This window comes from Crinia signifera, chromosome 2, assembly GCF_055691185.1.
Source record: "Crinia signifera chromosome 2, ASM5569118v1, whole genome shotgun sequence".
Classification (NCBI taxonomy): Eukaryota; Metazoa; Chordata; class Amphibia; order Anura; family Myobatrachidae; genus Crinia; species Crinia signifera.
The window spans coordinates 378,047,179-378,066,590 of NC_139218.1; the positions used below are offsets into that span (position 1 = coordinate 378,047,179).

A 19,412-nucleotide genomic window follows, 5' to 3' on the forward strand; every position below is an offset into this window, starting at 1 on the left:
TTTTTTTTAAATCATCATTAATAGAATGGTCAGTAAGAGTCCGTGGTATTATCCAACTTTTTTTGTTGCTTTCAACTTCATCTCCTGGGTTCAGCCTCCAATAGGAAACCTCCGACTATACAGCACAGCTGTCAGAGGACTTCCCTTTATTGGTGGGTTCTGACAGATGCAGCCAATCACAATAAAGATAGGAAGAAGGTGTGCTGACAACACTGAGGTTGTCTAGAAGTCCTAACGACAACTGAGGCAGATGATGTGGAACAACTGTCTGCACAGGTAATTTTAGCATTCTGGATTCCATAAATATTTTTGAAACTTATCCTTATCCATTTTCTTTAGGGATGAATGTAGAAGCGACCAATTGGCCTGGTTCAGTGTTGCAAGCAAAGCAAAAAAAATAATCAAACAACTGGGCAAAACCATGCTGCACTGAAGGTGGGGCAGATGTAACATGTACAAAGAGACTTAAGGCCCCCATACACTGTGATTTTGGGCCGATTTCACCCGATTTTGGCACGATAATTGGGTGAAATCAGCCCAAAATCGCATGTGTGTGACATATGATCCGATCCGATGCGCAGTTCCGTGTGTATCGGACCGGATCAGGAAGTCGGACGTTCAGCACATAAGATCGCATCCGACCTCCCTGTAGCCTGACCGGGAAGCAGTGGGGCGAGCAGCGGGTGCTGAGCACTGCACTAGCGGGCCAGACGCCTGGCGGTGATCATATCATCAGCGGGATGCCGGGACGGGCAGTGGCGGGATTAGATTTGTAAAATAACCTGTCAAATGACTGGCCATTCTATGATTGGCTGAGAGCTCTCTCAGGCAATCAGTGGCCGCCCAGAAGGGAGGCAGCTGATTAGCTGAGAGTGCTCTCTATCAGCTAATCAGAGAGCGGCCAGTAATTTGAAAAATCTAATATTCGCCACTGCCCGTCCCGCTGATGACATCACCGCTCGGCCCGCTAGTGCAGCACTCAGCAACCGCCGGCCCACCGCTCCTCACCGCCCACATTTTAGATTTCAGTTTGAACACACCACACCCGTAATCTAACCCTAGCGCTCTCTCTGCATGTTACATCTGCCCCACCTGCAGTGCAGTATGGTTTTGACCATCTGCGTGCATTTTTGCTTAGCTTACGACATCAGGCCCAATGTCCAGAGATCATGTGAAATGACACAAGTATACAGCAGACTTGCAGAAGCAGATAATTAAGCAGGGACAAGATAGAGTAAAGCGTGGATTATTGCCTCTTAGGTAAAGCAGGTCTTATTTTCCTCTGTTTTGGCATCAGCTAGGAGAGAGACGGAGCATGACAGGACAGCACACTGCTTAGGAAGCGAGCACCCACCAGCGGACTAGTTTTCCCCATAGTTCTAGCAGACTGGTACCTCACATGCGCTGTAGAGGTTCGGCGCAAACATCGGTACTTTGCAGCATCTGCCATAACTCTGATTGGATAAGCCCTGTAGCACCCTGGTGTATTCTGAGCTCATCACTACCTGTAACACCGTTTTCACTCCCCCTTAATCCGGTTCGTTAAGAGGAGATAAAAGCTTGACTCCCCAGGTGCGGCGGCTTACCTGTATGTGCTCTTTCGTTATTAACCAAGGCCTGTGTGCAAGCAGCTTGTTGATTTCATTGAGATTTTTTAGCCTCTGGGGAACGTACTCTAACCCGTTCAGCCACTCCGAGGAACCGCCGGTGTTCAGAAACTCATCCACGTGCATGTTTATCAAGTAGACACACTGGTGCCGTGCCGCAGCCTGAAAGGGCAAAACAACGTTATAATAAACCTACATAAAGAACTTTTGGGTGATATCAGATGCCGAGCGATGTGGACGGAGTGTCTGTGGAACGGTTGGGTGGAGTCATTCGAAGACCAATTTCTTCTCTCATCGGTCCGCACACCCCACAGAGGCGAACGGGGAAATGAGCCAAGACCTTTGGAGCAACAGCCTGCAACAACTCGGTATAGGGTATATGGCACAAAGCGATATGTGCCTATGTGGCCACGCCCCCCTTTCTGAATTTGTACCGGTTTTTGCTCTTCAGATGTTGGAGGGTATGCACCTGGTTTCAGGCACTTAGGCGGTGTTTTATTAAAAATGTGGAGGTGTTGCCCTAAACAGCCAATCACAGTCCAGCTGTCGGACAAGATTAATAGTATCAATAATCCGATTGGCTCTTTTCAGTTGTCATCTTTACAATTTTTGAATACATCTCCTGTTTACATGACTGCACTAGATAACATTGCGAACAGTTATGTGTGCACACGGATTATGAATCAACCGGTAAGATAAATGCATCTGGTCCATCACCGAGCTTACTTCTGGTTGGTCAGACTGTTGGTTGTCCCCCCCCCCCCCCCCCCCAAAAAAAATAAATGGGGAGAAAATCATGAAAAACCTATGTTGACCTTTCAAATGTTGGCATTTTGTTTGTGTCGGCCCTATGTCGATTTTTTGATGTCTACCTTTAATCCGGATCTTCCTTCCATAGCGCACTGATATTTTCATGCACTTCACAAATAATATTTGCCCATTCCCATCAGTCCCTGCCCAGGTGGGACTTTGAATTTATATTCCATACCAAGTGTACGTATTTTGGGCTTGTGGAGAAAATGAGAGTACCCAGAGGAAACCCACTCAAGCACGGTGAGAATATACAAACTCCACACAGTGGTGGGAATTGAACCCACAATCTCAGTGATGTTAGGCAGTCATGCTTACTACTACACGAACCATGTTGCCCTTATTCCTTGAACCCCAGGAATATCAAATTTGTCCACTAAAACTTACGTTATCCCAGCAAAACCATTGGTCAAGGTCATGTCGTGCTCCGAATAACAAACCGGGCCAGCAATTATCAACAAAAGCTAAAATGAGCATTATACATGCTTCCAACGCAAGACCGACTCCATTTTGAAAATGTTCTACCACTAGACAATATTGATATCAGGAATTTTTTGACCAATGTAAAATTGACAGTATGGACACTTACCATGATGGCGATGTAGTGTCTGTAATGGTAAGGCAAGGGTCCGTCCATACGGAGCATATAAAACTGGGTGCGCAGGAAGGACTCCAGGTATTGCGGGTGGAGGCTCATGACTCTCGTGATGTTGTCCAGGCGGCCGGACGTGCTGTATTCCTCCACCAGTCGGTTAATGAGCGTAACCACATCATTGGTTTGGCCAAACTAGTTGAGAGAGAGAGAGAGAACAATACTCAGGAGACTGCAAACCAGACATCCCCTTACACAAACAGCGCTCCCAACTTCAAAATTTGTATTCAGGCAAAAACCAGATCCACATTCAACAGATTCCTGAAATATCTGCCGGTCGCTGGCAGCATCCACCCAAATAATGTACAGAGAGGAACAAAGGCTACTTATTATAATATTAGCATAATCTTCAGTTCAGTGGATTTTAATCACTGATTTCGTATACAGAAAAACATTTATATATATATATAATATAAATGGGCCTAATTCCTTTCGCGCAGGGGTGCGCAGGAAAATCTGCATTATTGGGTGCCATAATTTTGGGCACACATTGTAGGGAACTTTTTATAAGAAACTTTTCTGCATTGAAGAAAAAAAAATAAAGTGATGTGCAATGTTTATGCTACTAATGACATGTACATTCCAAAGTCAGCATAACAGAGCATAAAATATTTCACATTGTAGCGGACAACAGGATTTGAGCTATTGCTATCTGTGATCAACTATTTATTAGTAGTAGCACAGTGGTGCGTTGTGCACCCAGCAATTTAACAGCCGCAGAGTGGCTGTTGTCTGTTACAGCCAGCAAATAAGCTGTTGCTGGAAATATATTACACACACAGGGCCAGATTCTCTAAGCTTCAAAAGTGATAAAATAAAGAGTGATAAACAGTCAGCCAATCAGCTCCTGTCTGACATTTTTCAAACCCAGTCTGTGACATGGCAGGTAGGAGCTGATTGGCTAGCTGTTTATTACTCTCCATTTTATCACTTTTGAAGCTTAGAGAATCTGGCCCACAATCTGCACACTGGAAACCCGGCATTAAGGTCCAATGCCAAAAGCGAACCCAGCATTGTGCAAACTTAAGTTCTACATTACACAAAACTTAAGAATGTTCAGATGGGATCCCAATATACAACACAGTCCCTGCAAAGTCAGTATTGCAGTTCCATATAGAGGGAACAGCGATAAGGACAACAGCAACGGGTATGGGATATGTTTTCCTATACAAAAAATAGATACTGGGAAAATTAGACTAAAAAATACCCCAAACGACTGAATTTTACCATTGCTCATTAATATTCTGCAGAGGAATGTTCAGATGTATAACAATATTGTGGGCTTGACCGGTTGGACCAGGGGGCTATTTCTCCTAAAAATACTATTAACTTCTCAGGTGGAGTTGGGTTACGTATACACCGGGTATGTTAAAAAGCTCCAAAAAAAAAAAAGGGTGAAAAACCCATGTCCACCGAGACACTGTCAACCTAATGCTTGTGTCAACCTACCATCCATGTTGACCCAAGCTATGTCCACCTTTTTGTGTTGACCCAATGCATGTCAAGCTTTGGTGTGTCAACCCAATAACCATATACCCTTGGTACAATCTATTATAGTGATTGCCATAGATTAACGCCTTCTTACGTGCACTTGTTAACGGAACATGTTGTAATGCCAGTCGGTTGGTAAATTCGGCATGCCGAATGCAGAGAAAGACCAGAAAACATGGCAGCCAGTAAGAACTACTACTGGGATATTAAATATTCGTAAACGAGCAGGGCAGGGGGTGGGGTATCACTTTCCGGATTTGTTGTAAGGCAGGAGATTTTCACATTAATTGTAATGTGCTTTTTCTCTTTTCAGGTCAGCTGGGAGTATTTTAGGAAGAGTGCAAACACAAAGCCCATTTTCTCCACACGACTGGAGCTGCAAACTCAGCAACTCTCTCATTTTACCAGACAAACCCAGTGACCCTCATCGCAGAGGAACTCCAAAACATGAAGAAGATGGATCGGAAGAGAGGGAACTCGCACAGAGGCCCCGTACCACAACAAAGACAAGAAACACATACAGACCGCTGGGATTTAAATCTGGGGACTGGTTTCTTTACTGCATCATAAAAATAGAAAAACCAGTTACATTACACATGAGTCAATTATTGCAAGAGAAAGAACTGAAATCCCTCCAGTTTCGCTATTCATACGGACTATACAGAAAAAAAAGCCATAGACTATAAGGAAATTCCTGCCCTCTATTACAGGGATGACTTGGCAACTCCAATACTTTTTTTCATGACAATATGACCACTAGATTTATATATATATGCACAGTTGTGCTCATAAGTTTACATACCCTAGCAGAATTTGTGATTTTCTGGCCATTTGTCAGAGAATAATGACAATTCTTTTGCTTTCCCCATGACTCAGAATCCAGACACATCAGTGCAGCGCTGGATGAAAGGTGCAAGGGTCTTTCAGGAGAGCAGAAACTCACTGACCTTTTATATACACACACACTTATTGCAAGCAAACAGATCACAGGTGAGGATGGTTACCTTTAGTAGCCATTCAAACCCGTTTATGTCAAATTGTGTGGCCTTATGAGGCCAAAATCTCCAGGGTATGTAAACTTTTGATCAGGGTCATTTGGGTAGTTTCTGTTGTCGTCATATTATGATTTAAAAAAAGTAAACACAGTTGTTTCAGTTATCATTCATATTCTCTGACAAATGGCCCGAAAATCACAAATTTTGCTAGGATATGTAAACTGTGTATTATATATACATATATATATATATACATACATACACACACACACACACACACACACACTTGCACATCACTCCTCTCCTGATATACTCTGTGCTGCTGTGGACCCTGCTCCTCCACTTTACAACTCTCAGCCTGTGGCTTCCTGCTGGCTCCATTCCCCACCTCAGGTCACTGCCCCTGTCGCATGCCTCCCTGTCCTCATGTAAACATCACTCTTCCCCCTGAAATACTCTGTGCTGCCGCGTGACCCTACTCATTCCGGAACACAGAGTTTGCGATTTCCCCCTAGCCTCCTTTCTTTCCATTAATAACACTGCCTCCGTCACATGCAGACCTGGTTACAGTCACTGGGGGGTGGATAACTGCCTTTCAAAAGGTATCAGATCACTCATTTCTTGAAATACTCTGTGCTGCTGTTAACATTTTAGCAACCAGGTCAGCTGCAAAAGATAAAAATAACAGCAGCCTCAAAAGCGAATGCAACCTCTGGGACAAGAAAATGCACTCACGGTCTTTGGTACAGAAACTTCCTACCCTGGCCAGAGCCTCATACTAAAATACATGAATGAATGTTAAACAGATAAGAGCCTAAAAAAAAAAAAAGTCGGTAACCAGAGATTAGCGTATAACCTCACCAGTTGTAAACATCCAACTGCCCACAACATTCACCTCATAGGTCAATGAGTCAAAAGTGTGCAAATAGGTTTGGCCTCTGAACATTCACGTTATACTGAGATTTTTCCGAGACCCTTGACTGCATTGCACCTTGAAAGAATTTGCAGTGCACATTTCATGCATATCTCTGTGGTAATGCCAACTGCATAATGACACATGGAAAAGTGGATTTTTCCTCAGAACTTCAAATATTAGTTAAGTAAGCCAAGACCGCTCACTTACATAACAACCAGCAGCCAATACTGGTGCTCTAGAACCAACCCGTAAAAATGTAGATGGACTTAGGCCAATATATACAATGTATATCGGGGTTGGACTAATTCCCCCAAATATTAGCAGTCAGAGAACATTCTGCAGTGTGTAGACAAGGCATGTCCAACGTTGGCCCTCCAGATGTTTTGAAACTAAACATCCCATCATGCTTTGCAATAGTTTTAGCATTCTCTAATAGCAAAACTGTGGCAAAGCATGCTGGGATGTGTAGTTTCAAAACATCTGGAGGGCCAACGTTGGACATGCCACTGTAGACAATGCCAGCAGCAAAACAGGAACACTGTATACCACACTTGCTGACTTTTTGGCTGCCCTCTCAGCCAGCTCAGTGAGCCAGAGGGGCGGGCCATCTCCAGGAGCGAAAAGGGCCGGTTCGGGTGTGGAGCCACGGAGGGGCTGACATGTTTGGGGCGTGTGCTGCATTTTAGCCACGCCCCCTGTCGTGCAATGCCGGTATTTCAGGCATTGCACTGCGGGGCAAAAATGCAGCGATCACGTCATATGACCCACGGACGCCCCCGCCAAGGGGTGGTTCATGGGAGATGGAGGGCTATGTAGGAGGGTTGCCCCCTTTCCAGGGGGCCCGGAGGGGGACCCGATTTCCGGGACCCTCCTTGCCATTCCGGGAGGGTAGGCAACCCGGCGGTATACCAGCCACCTATTCTCCCCACAGCTGGTATATGTTCTATGAATGTCCAGATCTACCCCAGGGTTGCCGACTTTAAAAAAATCCTCTCCGGGAGAAGCCTGGAGAGGAATCTTGCATTACGAGTTTTGGGGGCGGGGCTTAACTGTGACGTCATTAAGCCACGCCCCCATTACATTAAATAGCAGAAATAACTGCTATCCATGGAGGGGGCGGGGCTAAAACGTCACGATTGTGCCGTTTTAGCTCCGCCCCCTCCCCTGAGACCCGCGGATTGCGGCATATAAATGCCGCGATCGGGGGGCTCAGTGGGGGTCCCCCTGATTCCGGGAGGGTTGCCCACCCTTCCGGGGGCCGGGAGGAAGGACCTGATGTTCGGGAGACTCCCGCAAATTCCGGGAGGGTCGGCAACCCTGATCTACCCACTTCACCAAAGACCAATGTTCCCTCTAATTTTACGAAGGCTGTGTGCGGCTAAAGATTTTGGCTGTGCAACTTTGGAATGAAATTTAAATTTTTGTGCGTCACTTATATATAACTGGAAAATGACATCCAGCATTTGTGTTAACTTTACTTCAAAATGATATTAAACATTTAAACATTCAAAACACAGCACACAATGTAGTTAATGGGTGAAACACATTAATTGAGTCCACAACTGCAAAAAGGGACCACTGCTGCTTTGTGCGCTCAGTTGTAATGTCTGTGCGCACGCTCGTCAAGATGTGTGCGCGCGCACGTGCGCACAGCTTAGAGGGAACACTGCCAAAGACCCCTGGGCCTCACTGGCAAAATCTATCCCGAATCATCATAGAGCAATGCCCCGCTACAAAATGTGGTGAACGCATGGACAAGCACAAAAACCTAACTGCCATGTTACAGGCTGGTTTGAAAAAAAAAAAAGCACAGGTAGGAGCAGATTGGCTGGTTGTTTATTACTCTCCACTTTATCACTTTTTGGAGATATTGGGGCATCTGGCCCAATACCTTGCTTGGCGCGGCTGACTGGGGCCACATGGCATATTGAATATATATATATATATATATTTATATATATATATGTGTGTCTGATTACTATTACTATCCATGAAGCAGTGAAAACAATGGAGAAGTGAGCCAGTGGAGAAGTTGCCCACGGCAACCAATCAGCTGTGCTGTATAATTTTATAGAAGAATTTGGTAAATGTTACTTCAAAGAAGATTGGCTGCCATTGGAAACTTCCCCACACTCTTCTCTGCTTCATGAATACCTATTACATGAGGAGTTTTCATACTAACTTGGATTTAAGTTTTGCAGTACGCTTAAGTGGAATACAGGAGGTCAAGCAGTGTGTATGTAAATAAGATGTCTTAGGGATAGATGTACTAAGCTTGAAAAGTGATAAAATGGAGAGTGATTTACAGCCAGCCAATCAGCTCCTGTCTGCCATGTCACAGGCTGTGTTTAAAAAATAACAGGAAGGAGATGATTGGCTGGCTGTTTATCACTCTCCATTTTATCACTTTTCAAGCTTAGAACATCTCGCTCTTAGTTCTTATTCAGTTTTATAGTATTTATATATATATATTTACCTCTTTTTCAGGTATAAAGGCACTTGGTCCTCTTGATGGTTGAGAGATTAGGATTTTCTTATCCTAAAATAAAATGGATAAAAGGGCTTATAATAATATACTGTATAAAGTAAAATATCCAATTTGACCTAAGATTTGGGTAAAATTTGATTTCATTTGATTGGTTTTGTGAATGGTATTGGGAAGTGTATTGTTTGTATTATTGATGTACTGACAATCACATGGGGGGATATTGTACAGCTAAATACTTAACAAAACGACTAAAAAATAAGTAAAACTATTGCACTGACACTGCATGAGGCAGCAAATGCTAATTTTATTTAGGTGTATAACACGCAAAATAATGACAATATATGAATTATCTACCGAGACGTGAATACTGAGGTCAACACTTCATTACGATTATGGGTATTTTATAAAGGAATAACATCATCAGAATCAACAAAACAAGAAAAAAGTGACTTACAGTACAGAACATTGCAGACCATGAACTTTATTATTATTATTATTATATTCCCTACTATATATACACACACACACACACACACACACACACACACACACACACACACACACACACACACACACAAATACAAGTTATTTTGCTGGGAACCCATGACCTCATTCTGAGGTGCAGTAATGCTAACCATTACACCACGGGTAGCCAACTCCAGTCCTCGACAGCTACCAAACAGTTAACGTTTTCCAGATCTCCTCACAGAATCACAAGTGAAGTAATTAGCCCCACCTGTGGCTCTTTTAAAATGCGTCAGTCAGTAATGAGTGCACCTGTGTCCCTGCGAGGTGAGCTGGAAAACGTGAACTGTTGGTAGCTCTCGAGGACTGAAGTTGGCTACCCCTGCGTTACACCATCCGTGCTGCCATGGTTTATAAACATTGTCACTTTAGTAGTCACAAAACCCATTTAAGCAGCTGGGATGCAGGAATCAAAGCATAAGAGCCATTTTAGGCCGCAGGGAGAGGATAATAGTATAAGTCAGGGAAAGAAAGGGAGGAGGGCCCTGCTCATGAGAGCTTACTGTCTCTAAAGGGGACTGTGCTGAAAAGACTTGTGAAACTGTTTTAGGGCGAGATGTATTAAGCTGAAAATGCAGTAAAACCCCTGTTTTACCGCATTTTCATATGTACTAAAACCCGGTCACACCGATACCGCCGGGCAGGGTATCGCCACCTTTGGGTTGCGGGGGCATATAAAAATCATGAACAAAAATCCAGCACATTTAAAAGCTTGTAATTTCTGTAACACTTCCCTTAAAGCAAAATATGGGGTAACCACAAAAAAAATGGAAATCTTCTAACACAGGTTTAAAATGGCCATAGCATATTCTGTTCTCTACAACCCCATAATAACCCCCAGTAATTGTAATTCAATACAAATCCTCTTAAAGTGCATTCTCTGCCTATCTAGAGTGAGGGCAGCCATTTTGAAAATGGAGACCACATTTAAGGGAAGTCAGTGCATCAAGTTGCACTTACACTTTATTGTGCTAGGTACTTGCAACACAAAGACTTCAACATTAGGGTTTGGAAATAAGCTCCAAGTGCATGCTGGTTAACCAGCGTAACCGTAACACTACCACTGACACATGCGATTGGGCAATACAGAATCACCCCTCTGATGCGACCTGGAATAACCTATTGCAAGCGACAGGGAATCTGCAGTTGACAATGACAAGTCTTGAAGATAACATCTTTGTTCGGTTTGTGGTATGTGTGCACCTGTCATACAGCGGCTATAAAAACACCACTGACACTCACCGCAATGACTTGCCGGGTCCGCTGTAAGGTACGGCAGGCACAGAGCCACAGCAGTGAAGCTCTAGATTTGCATCTTTTCATATGATATCAGCATTACTCCCCTGACTCATTTCCATCCGTCACACAACAAGACTACTTCATTAAACAAAAAAACTGGAGCGTGGTAGTGTTCATTCTAGCCCCCCCTGGCTGAGAAGCCAGGCACAGGCCGGCCATGTTCCCGGTCGCAGTGGCTGCGTGCGACATTATGCAGCAGCAGCCGTGGGCATGCCCAGGATTAGCACGGACATGTCTGCGTTTTTTCTGCCCGTTCCCAGAAAATGCTAAGGCCCGCCGCACCAACAGCCCTTCACGTCATCGCCACCCATGTCTAAACTGAAACTGCGATCGTGAGGCGATCAATGCTTACGTGTTTACACACGCACCAGTGCGAATGTGCACATATCTGTGAAAATCGCTGAATAGTGATTTTCACGGATCTGCGAACTGAATCTGAATCCGGCCCGGCAGGTGACGATGCATCTTTTTTTGCAAAAAGTTGCACGGCATGGTGAACCAAAGGGGACTATTTGGTGCAATTTAAGGACAGGTGTAATAATGTGGACACATCTGTAAATAAATGAAACAGTGTCCAGTGTCACCTCTTTAGGCTAAGGGGGAGGGGGGGGGGGGGGGGGGAATTGCATGAAATAATATGATACTATGTACACTGTTCCTATATACTGACTTTGATTTAACATAAATAACTTTATAAATACGTTTTACCCATCTGTTATGAAAATGACAATTTGTTTTACTAAAAACGTATTTAAAAAAATTAATTTCTAGTACTTAATTTTCCCCTTATTTATTAAATTGTATAATTAACAATATCAAATTTAAAAGAGGTGTGCTTGAAGGCCAAAGAGAAGCACATGAGTACGCCATTGCCTGTACAGGGTCACAAAGGATTCTGGGAGTGGAAAAGTACAAGATTGCATAGTCAGTGACAAGACCGAACTCTTTATCTACAAAGAGTTGCATTTTTCTCTGATTTGTGTGGGTCCCAGCAACAGGGAACGTACATAATAAAACTATACAAGCAGTGATTTGTTCATATAACTATTCAACATGCTATCAATGCAAAAAAAAACAGGAGGCTGGATTGCATGCGGTCCGTAACCTTGGCCTTGTCAGAGTGTACAGATAAAACCTACAGCTTCTGAGAGCCATAAATCTACAGTACGACAATAGTTTAACTCTTACGGTGGAATACAGTAAGAGAATACATATATATACACATATATATTTCCCTCCCTCTCCTAGTGTAATAGTTGCCCATACTATTCCAACCAAGCAGCTTCTGTCATTTTCCAGGCCGATGTATTCCTCCTTTAAGAATTTGATAAATCGCCGCCTGAGAATCTGGTTGAACTCGGGTTATGCTTTAATCGGCCTTGTAGAAATACAACCATATATTTGGACGCACCTGTATAAGGGGGCCTTCTTCAACCACATTATTTTTTTTTTTACATTCAATGTTTGGATTGATAAACATCAAATGTGATTTATCAATACAAACATCGACTGAAAAAAAAAAAGGTGTCACGCAAGTCGGTGAAAAACGCAAGGCGGATTCTGGATTCTTACTAGATTCTTTCCCTGAAGAGATCATTAGTTTAATGCTATTTATAAACAAAATATATCTGTAAACCTCATTAGGACTGTAAACACCTCATATCCTGACCGCCAAATTCTATATTAGCAAGGCCAAAGTACTGTAGTACAGTCTCCATTTCAGCTGCAACTCCAATTAAAACAGAGCTAGGTAAAGTGCACAGTACTGGTGCTAGTATCCAGAGGCAGCCATTTTGTATGAGGAACCAAAATCCATTATGAAACAAGTCAAACAAGAGCGTACCTTACTGGAAGTTCGACGGAGCAGTGTTTAGTCGCTCGATAAGCAGTGAAAGGACGCTGCTTTGCCCTATGTCTGTATATACACACATATTGTAAATCCTACATATCTATTATTCTCTAAATTCCATCTGGCTGTCCAACTTCTTTATTTATACCACATCTCCTTTTGAGAACAGTGTTTCTGCTTTTATTTTTTCCCAGCATTCTGCAGACTCTATATAGAAATATATAATACATGAAGAAATGATCAGAACATACAAAATACAAACAAAACACAGTCCAGGGTTGCCTTACCCTGCCGCATAGCCCTCCATCTCCTGTGAACCGCCCCTCGGCAGGGGGGTCCGTGGGTCAAATGACGCAATGGCTTCATTTTAGCCCCACCCCCCGCTGTGCAATTATACCGGCATTGCATGACAGGGGTGTGGCTAAAATGCCACAATCATTCTAGCCATTCCTACAAACTGGTCAGCCTGTCAGTGGCTCTGCCTCCGAGCCGCCCCTTTTCGCTCCCGGTGATGGCCCCGCCCCCCTGCCTCACCGAGCTGAGGGCATCAACAGCTTACTACTGAGTAAGCAAAAATCTCGATCTAAAACACTAAAAAGTATGAAAACACTAAATATATGTTAGTAATGAAGTATATCAATTGTATCTACAAGGCAGCGTAAATAAGGCTTTTGGCTTATGGTATCAAAGCATCATGGTTATTCATAACACTGCACCCGATTGGCTGGGGGGCTGCACAACAGGTTTAAATGATCCTCTCACACTTAGGGGAACATTTACTGAAGCTTTTAAAAATGAAAAAGATGTGATGTTGCCCATATAGCAACCAATCAGATTCTGTCTATAAATTTCTAGGATGCAAAGGAAAAATGATAGACACAATCTGATTGGTTACTATGGGCAAATTAAACTCTTTTCTATTTTAGAAGCTTTAATAAATGTACACTTCAGCCATATCTCCCAACATTGGTGGCAATGGTGGAGAGGGTGTGGCCTCCCAAGCCTCTCCCGTGAGGCCACGCCCTGTTATCACAGCTGTTGGGAGCATGGCCAGTGCTGTGAGATGCCCCATACCCTTTCTGCAGTGAATAGATACTGTGCGCATGTGGGTAGCAGCCAGCCTCTGGCAGGAAGCAAGACCATCCCCCCAAAAAATCGAGACAGTTAGGAGGTATGCTTTAGCTTCTTATAATAAAGGGGGATAGGGCAGCACGGAAGGTGTAATCATTAGCATTACTGCCCCACAGCAATGAGGTCATGGGATGGATTCCCACCATGGCTCTAACTGTGCAGATTTTGTATATTCTCCCCGTGCATGCGTGGGTTTCCTCCGGGTACTCCTGTTTCCTCCCACAATCCAAAAATATACTGGTAGGCTAACTGAATCCCAGCAAATTAACCCTATAATGTCTGTGTGTGCGTGTACATGTGGTAGGGAATATAGATTGGAAGCTCTACTGGGGCAGGAACGTTCAAATATTCTCTGTACAGCGCTGCGGAAGATGTGTGCGCTATATAAGAAACTGGTAATAAATAATAATAATAAATTAGAAAGTGGACATATAACACTAATAATCTATTCATGAAATAAAACTGCAAGAATGGGACAAGCGGAACTGTGGGGTAAGGCGGTAAAAACCCATACACGCTGCAGATGGTGACATCCACAAAAGACAAATCCGGTTGTACAAAATGTTCTATTACAAAGCTAAATTCACTTTGTGATGTGGTTTAGCTATAGAAGATGAATCAACTCAATGCCCTGTATTATCGAAAACGCTCATCAAAAAGTCTACCGTAAGAAGGCGAGCAGACGGCGTCACAGGACACAAATAGAAATGTCACTTCACTTGAGAACATTAGGTTTTGTTGTTTATACAAGAACAACTAGTTGCAAGTATGGAGCCATTTTGTTTATCATAACCTGGCAGAACTCATATATACGGTTCCTCTAGGACTGTAAAGGATTTTGCCATTAAACTCTTGACCTCTACACCTTACAGCACTCGAAAGTATCCTACACCCTCCCCTCTCCCTTCTTTAGGGAGAAGCCAGCACCTATTATTAGAACAGACTAGATTAAGACCTTGAGGAAAAGACAGATGTGGTCTTTCAAATTTGGGAGAGTTACATTGCGTAATGTCACCAAATATTAAACTTACAAGAGTCTACAACATCCCTCATTGGGCGGAAGACATCAACACCAAAAAAACGGGGACAAATCTCCAAAAACATCATTGCTAGAAGCCAAGCTTTACAAAGTGAAACATGTGGACCGTGTAGGTGCTTCTTTATGTGTCGTTCCTGACTGGCATTGTTGATACCAAGGCATAGCTGTATAATTATAGACTTAATGCCTTCATTTCAGTACAGAAGACGATGACTAGCGACCACACAGGAGGGAGAGATTTACACTAATCTGGGAGCGACTGCCAGGCTGCTTTATAGATCAGCCTTTCCATGTGACATCTGCACATATATTGGAGGATAAGAACACCTTCTGCACACTGTATTGCTCTGGAGGGCTGGTACTTGTTACCGACATGATTTGGAGCTTCACTAATCAATTAAAAGCAAGCGTGATGTAATACATAATGCTGAAGAAAATGTGTAGCCTGAAGACAAAGACTATCAACTTAACCTGAGCAAACTATATACAAAAGGAAAGAAGAACCAGTAACACGTTCAGTACGGATTTATTACTTCTGCGGAGGTGTGCGGCAATGGGGATGGCAACGCCTTCAATTGTTTTAGCGCTATAGGATTTAAATGTCTGGCACCCAAACTGACTGATCCCTGGTACTAGACTCTAATAATGCAAAAACCCCAACAAACCACATCAACTGCATAATGAAAGCCCAATAAGAAATAGATCACCTCTCAGACTCGCCACCGTCAAACAATCTTCCCGATGCTGGAAATACAGGTTGAAATGGTTCTGGCTCCATTTCTGTTCCCTTTTTGAATATCAAATAAATTACGTCTGTTTTCCACCGAACTTGTGTCTCGTACAATCAAGTCCAGAACCACGAACTTCGTACCTTTGGCATAATCTGGGCCAGGTATTCCATCTTTCTTAATCTTGTTCACTTGTTCTAAGCAAGGTGGACCTCGCTTAGAACAAGTAACATTTAATGGTGCACCCAGAGTGTTTCAATGTTTACCGTTCTGTTTTTTTACAAACAATTTAAAAAAGTTTCAAACATATACCATTTTTGGTCATGACTTTATATCAGATTAATATTTAGGTTTGCAAACTTGGGAAATGTTTTGGTTTTAATTGTCCTTGGTTGGGGCCAATCTAACAATGGGGTAGATGGATCTACAGTTTCGGGACTCCAAATAAAAAAATAGGCTCATCATCATCATCATCATCATCATAACAGCAGGATGATTACAGGGTTCCAGACGGGGTCCCGACAGTCATTTACCCAACTGTTAAAACACCGACAGACGGGTTCCCAACGGCCACCGGCTATTCTGCCTCGTGGGGGTCCATGACCCCCATAGAGGAGAGTACACCGTGCCTGCAAGGGGATTTGTTTTGCGCTCGTCATGCTGTCTGAGTCTGGCCAGTCGAGATCCCGACATCGGGATAATGACTGTCAAGATCCCGACTGTTGGAATCCTATACCACACCCATGATTACCATCCTGCCTAGCTGGCCCAATTCGCCCATATTTCATAAGTATTCAAATACTTTTTCTAGCTCTAAAATAAAAAAAATTACCATGCTGTTTTTTCTTCTTTTACTGTATTTAGCGCACAGGTTCTCAAACTCGGTCCCCAGGACCCCACAAAGTGCACGTTTTGCCGGTCCCATCACAGAATCACAAGTTAAATAATCATTTCTACCTGTGGATCTTTAAAAATGTGTCAATTAGTAATGATTGCACCTGTTGGGTGACCTGGAAAACATGAACTGTTTGGGGTCCTGAGGACCAAGATTGCGAACCCCTGATTTAAGGAGATCATGGGGATGAGGTGAATGGGTTGTACAGTCTCCTTTAGGTATGCCCACACCCATTACCCTTCTCAGCAAAGGCCAGTGGTTAGCAAACATGGCCCTCAAGATACCCCCACAGTCCAAGTTCAGGACAGGTGAAATGTATGATTAATTCACCTGTGGCCATGCATGGATACACTTAAACATTGACCACTGTGGTGCCATGACAACCGCAGCACTGGTATAGGCCCTCGAACATTTTCAGGGCAAATGTGGCCTTTAATCTGGTCCTGTCCTTGTTGCATACTCTGTGTCCAGGATCAGCAAACTTTGTGCACCGGCTAAAATCTAGTTCAGATCAGTTGGTGGCAGCCAGTAAGACCAAGGTACCATCGGAGCTTATATAGAATCTGCGTCTCTCATCCACACTCATTACTCGCTCCCTCTTACACTTGCAGGATTTTTTTCGGGCAGCACCCACCCTATGGAATGCCCTCCCATGCACATTAAGACTCTCCTCTAGCCTCCAAACTTTCAAGCGTTCCCTGAAAACTCACCTCTTCAGGCAAGCCTATCATATTCAGGACCCCCACACAACCACCAGTAGCATTTATGTCTATTTGCATCCCATCAGGACTGTCTTGTAATCTGCTGGGACTGCCATGCTATGGAATTCTATCCTTATGTATCCCTCCTATTATCCCTATAGATTGTAAGCTTGCAAGCAGGGCCCTCCTACCTCCATGTCGGTTTGTATCTACCCAGTTTGTTTAATCACTGTTGTTTCCAATTGTAAAGCGCAACGGAATATGCTGCGCTATACAAGAAACTGTAAATAATAATAACAATATAGATAAATCTGGTCTGTTTCGGTTTATTTGTTATTGTTGGCTATTTGTAACTGAAGAAACAAAATGTCTCCTAGACTACTATAATACCGACACCTAAATTTATGTCTGGAACTTACATTTTGGTTCTAGCTGCGTGGCACTGAAACTACTCCACCTGTCTCATCTGGCACACGTGAGGGAGGATGCGGACCCTCTGATCTATACACTACCAATGTTCACCATGTACAATAGGAGTCATCTACGGCTGACAAAAAGCTCCAGATCTCCTCACGGGTGCAGATTCCTCATATCTTCTGTAAATATTAATTCTGCAGCTTTTGGACTCAATGCCTCACTTTGCATAAACCGCTGACTAATGAAATGTTCAAATTCAACCGAACGTTTCAATTAGTAGATTGAATTAGATCGTCCCAACGTCTTTCTTTTCGGCAGTTCCGCATTTGCAGACTTCATACAAAATAGATTACTCGGGAAACCTTTCTACCGTCAGCCAGAAAACGTAACGTGGTCGTCTCCTAGGGCCCCATTAAATAACGATCCTAATTAACAGCAGCATATGTGGTTCAATATTGCAGTGACAGGAACAATTATGCCATTGGTATCCTACTTAATAAAAGCATGAGGCTGCTCCTCACCTCCATGGGGGAATCAAAGTTTTTTGCATGTGGGGGGGCCGCTAGATGACGGATCAATTTATTGTTGCTCCATTCAGGCGGACACTGCTGCCAGTGCTGACATTACTGTTACGTTTTTTTGATGGAGGAACGTGCCCTCCCTCAAGTATTTAAAAAGACACCCATCCCCTCCACCTACAGTATGTCTTCGAATCCAGCTAAATTTGACCATTTAGCCAGCAATTGCATGTCCAGTAACGTCACTAAACGATACATTTAATGATATCGTTCAGTGTTTTAGCACTATATCGTTCGTCCCGCAGCAACGCCGTTATCACTAACTATATTGGTGATGCCGCAAGTCACCTAGTGTGCACACACCTCTGCGTCAGGCTTGCCTACCCTCCTGGAATGGCCGGGAGCCTCCCGGAAATCGGGTCCTTCTCCCGGCCCCCCCAGGAAGGTGGGCAAGTCTCCTGCATTCTTCTAATTGCCCCCAAACCCCCCTTGCCCGCTGGTGTAATTACCTGAAATCGCGGGTCCGCGGAGAGGGGGCGGGGCTAAAATGCCGCGATCACGACATTTTTACAACATTTAAGCCCCGCCCCCTCTCCGCGGCCCGCAAATCACGGAGGTTTCCTGCATGGGGGGCGGGGCCAAGTGATGTCAGACTTGCTCTCGCCCCCCTGACGTGTTGCCTCTCCGAGCTTCTCCCGGAGAGGTGAAATTAAAAGTAGGCAAGTATGCTCTACGTTCTAGTAGGAGGTCGTACAGAAGGGCATTATTTAACTTAAATGTAACTTTTGGAACTTATCGAGTAATGATGGTTATTACAAAAGATGAGGGAATAGTCATTCACTAATTGGGTTAACCAGTATTACATAAACAATATGTGGCCAATCAGATAAAAGAGAAATTAGATTTTAAATGTACTAAGGGCCTAATTTAGACTTGATTGCAAAGCTTGTTTTTTTCTTTGGACAAACCCATTCTGCACTGCAGGAAGGGCAGATGTAACATGTGCAGAGAGTGTTAGGGGCATACACACAGGGAGATTTCTGCCCCTTTTCTAAGCAATCTGACTAGATAACTTAGAAAAGGAGCACAGAATGTGCCGTGTGTATGCCCTGCAGCGATGCCGATTCGCGGTCCCGCACGTCGGTATCGCCGTAGGGAAAGCCACCTAGATTGCGTGCTTTGTCTATTATAAATTTAGGCAAAAAGTGTGCTGAGTGGGTGTCCCGCTATGTGCTGAGCGTTCATGCTGCAGCACGTCGCTCAGTTAAAGAAGCCGGGTCACCCCGTGTGTACGGGGCTTTAGATTTGGGTGCGTTATTTTGTTTATGTCCAGGGTAAATACTGGCTGCAG

General features: G+C 43.7%; 1 protein-coding gene across 3 annotated transcripts in view; it reads right to left on the reverse strand.

Annotated features, from left to right (window-relative positions):
* The window catches only part of SESN3 (sestrin 3), a 66,308-nt gene that overhangs the window by 14,602 nt on the left and 32,294 nt on the right, over window positions 1-19,412 (reverse strand). For 2 of the 3 annotated variants that reach the window (XM_083170108.1, XM_083170106.1), the window contains exons 2-4: window positions 8,948-9,010; window positions 3,007-3,204; window positions 1,587-1,769 (exon numbers count right to left, since the gene is read on the reverse strand). In XM_083170108.1, the coding sequence (XP_083026234.1) occupies window positions 1,587-1,769; window positions 3,007-3,114 (291 nt within the window). In that variant the 5' untranslated portion in view covers window positions 3,115-3,204; window positions 8,948-9,010. The remainder of the gene's footprint in view (window positions 1-1,586; window positions 1,770-3,006; window positions 3,205-8,947; window positions 9,011-19,412) is intronic. The other variant, XM_083170107.1, reaches the window with a different exon arrangement.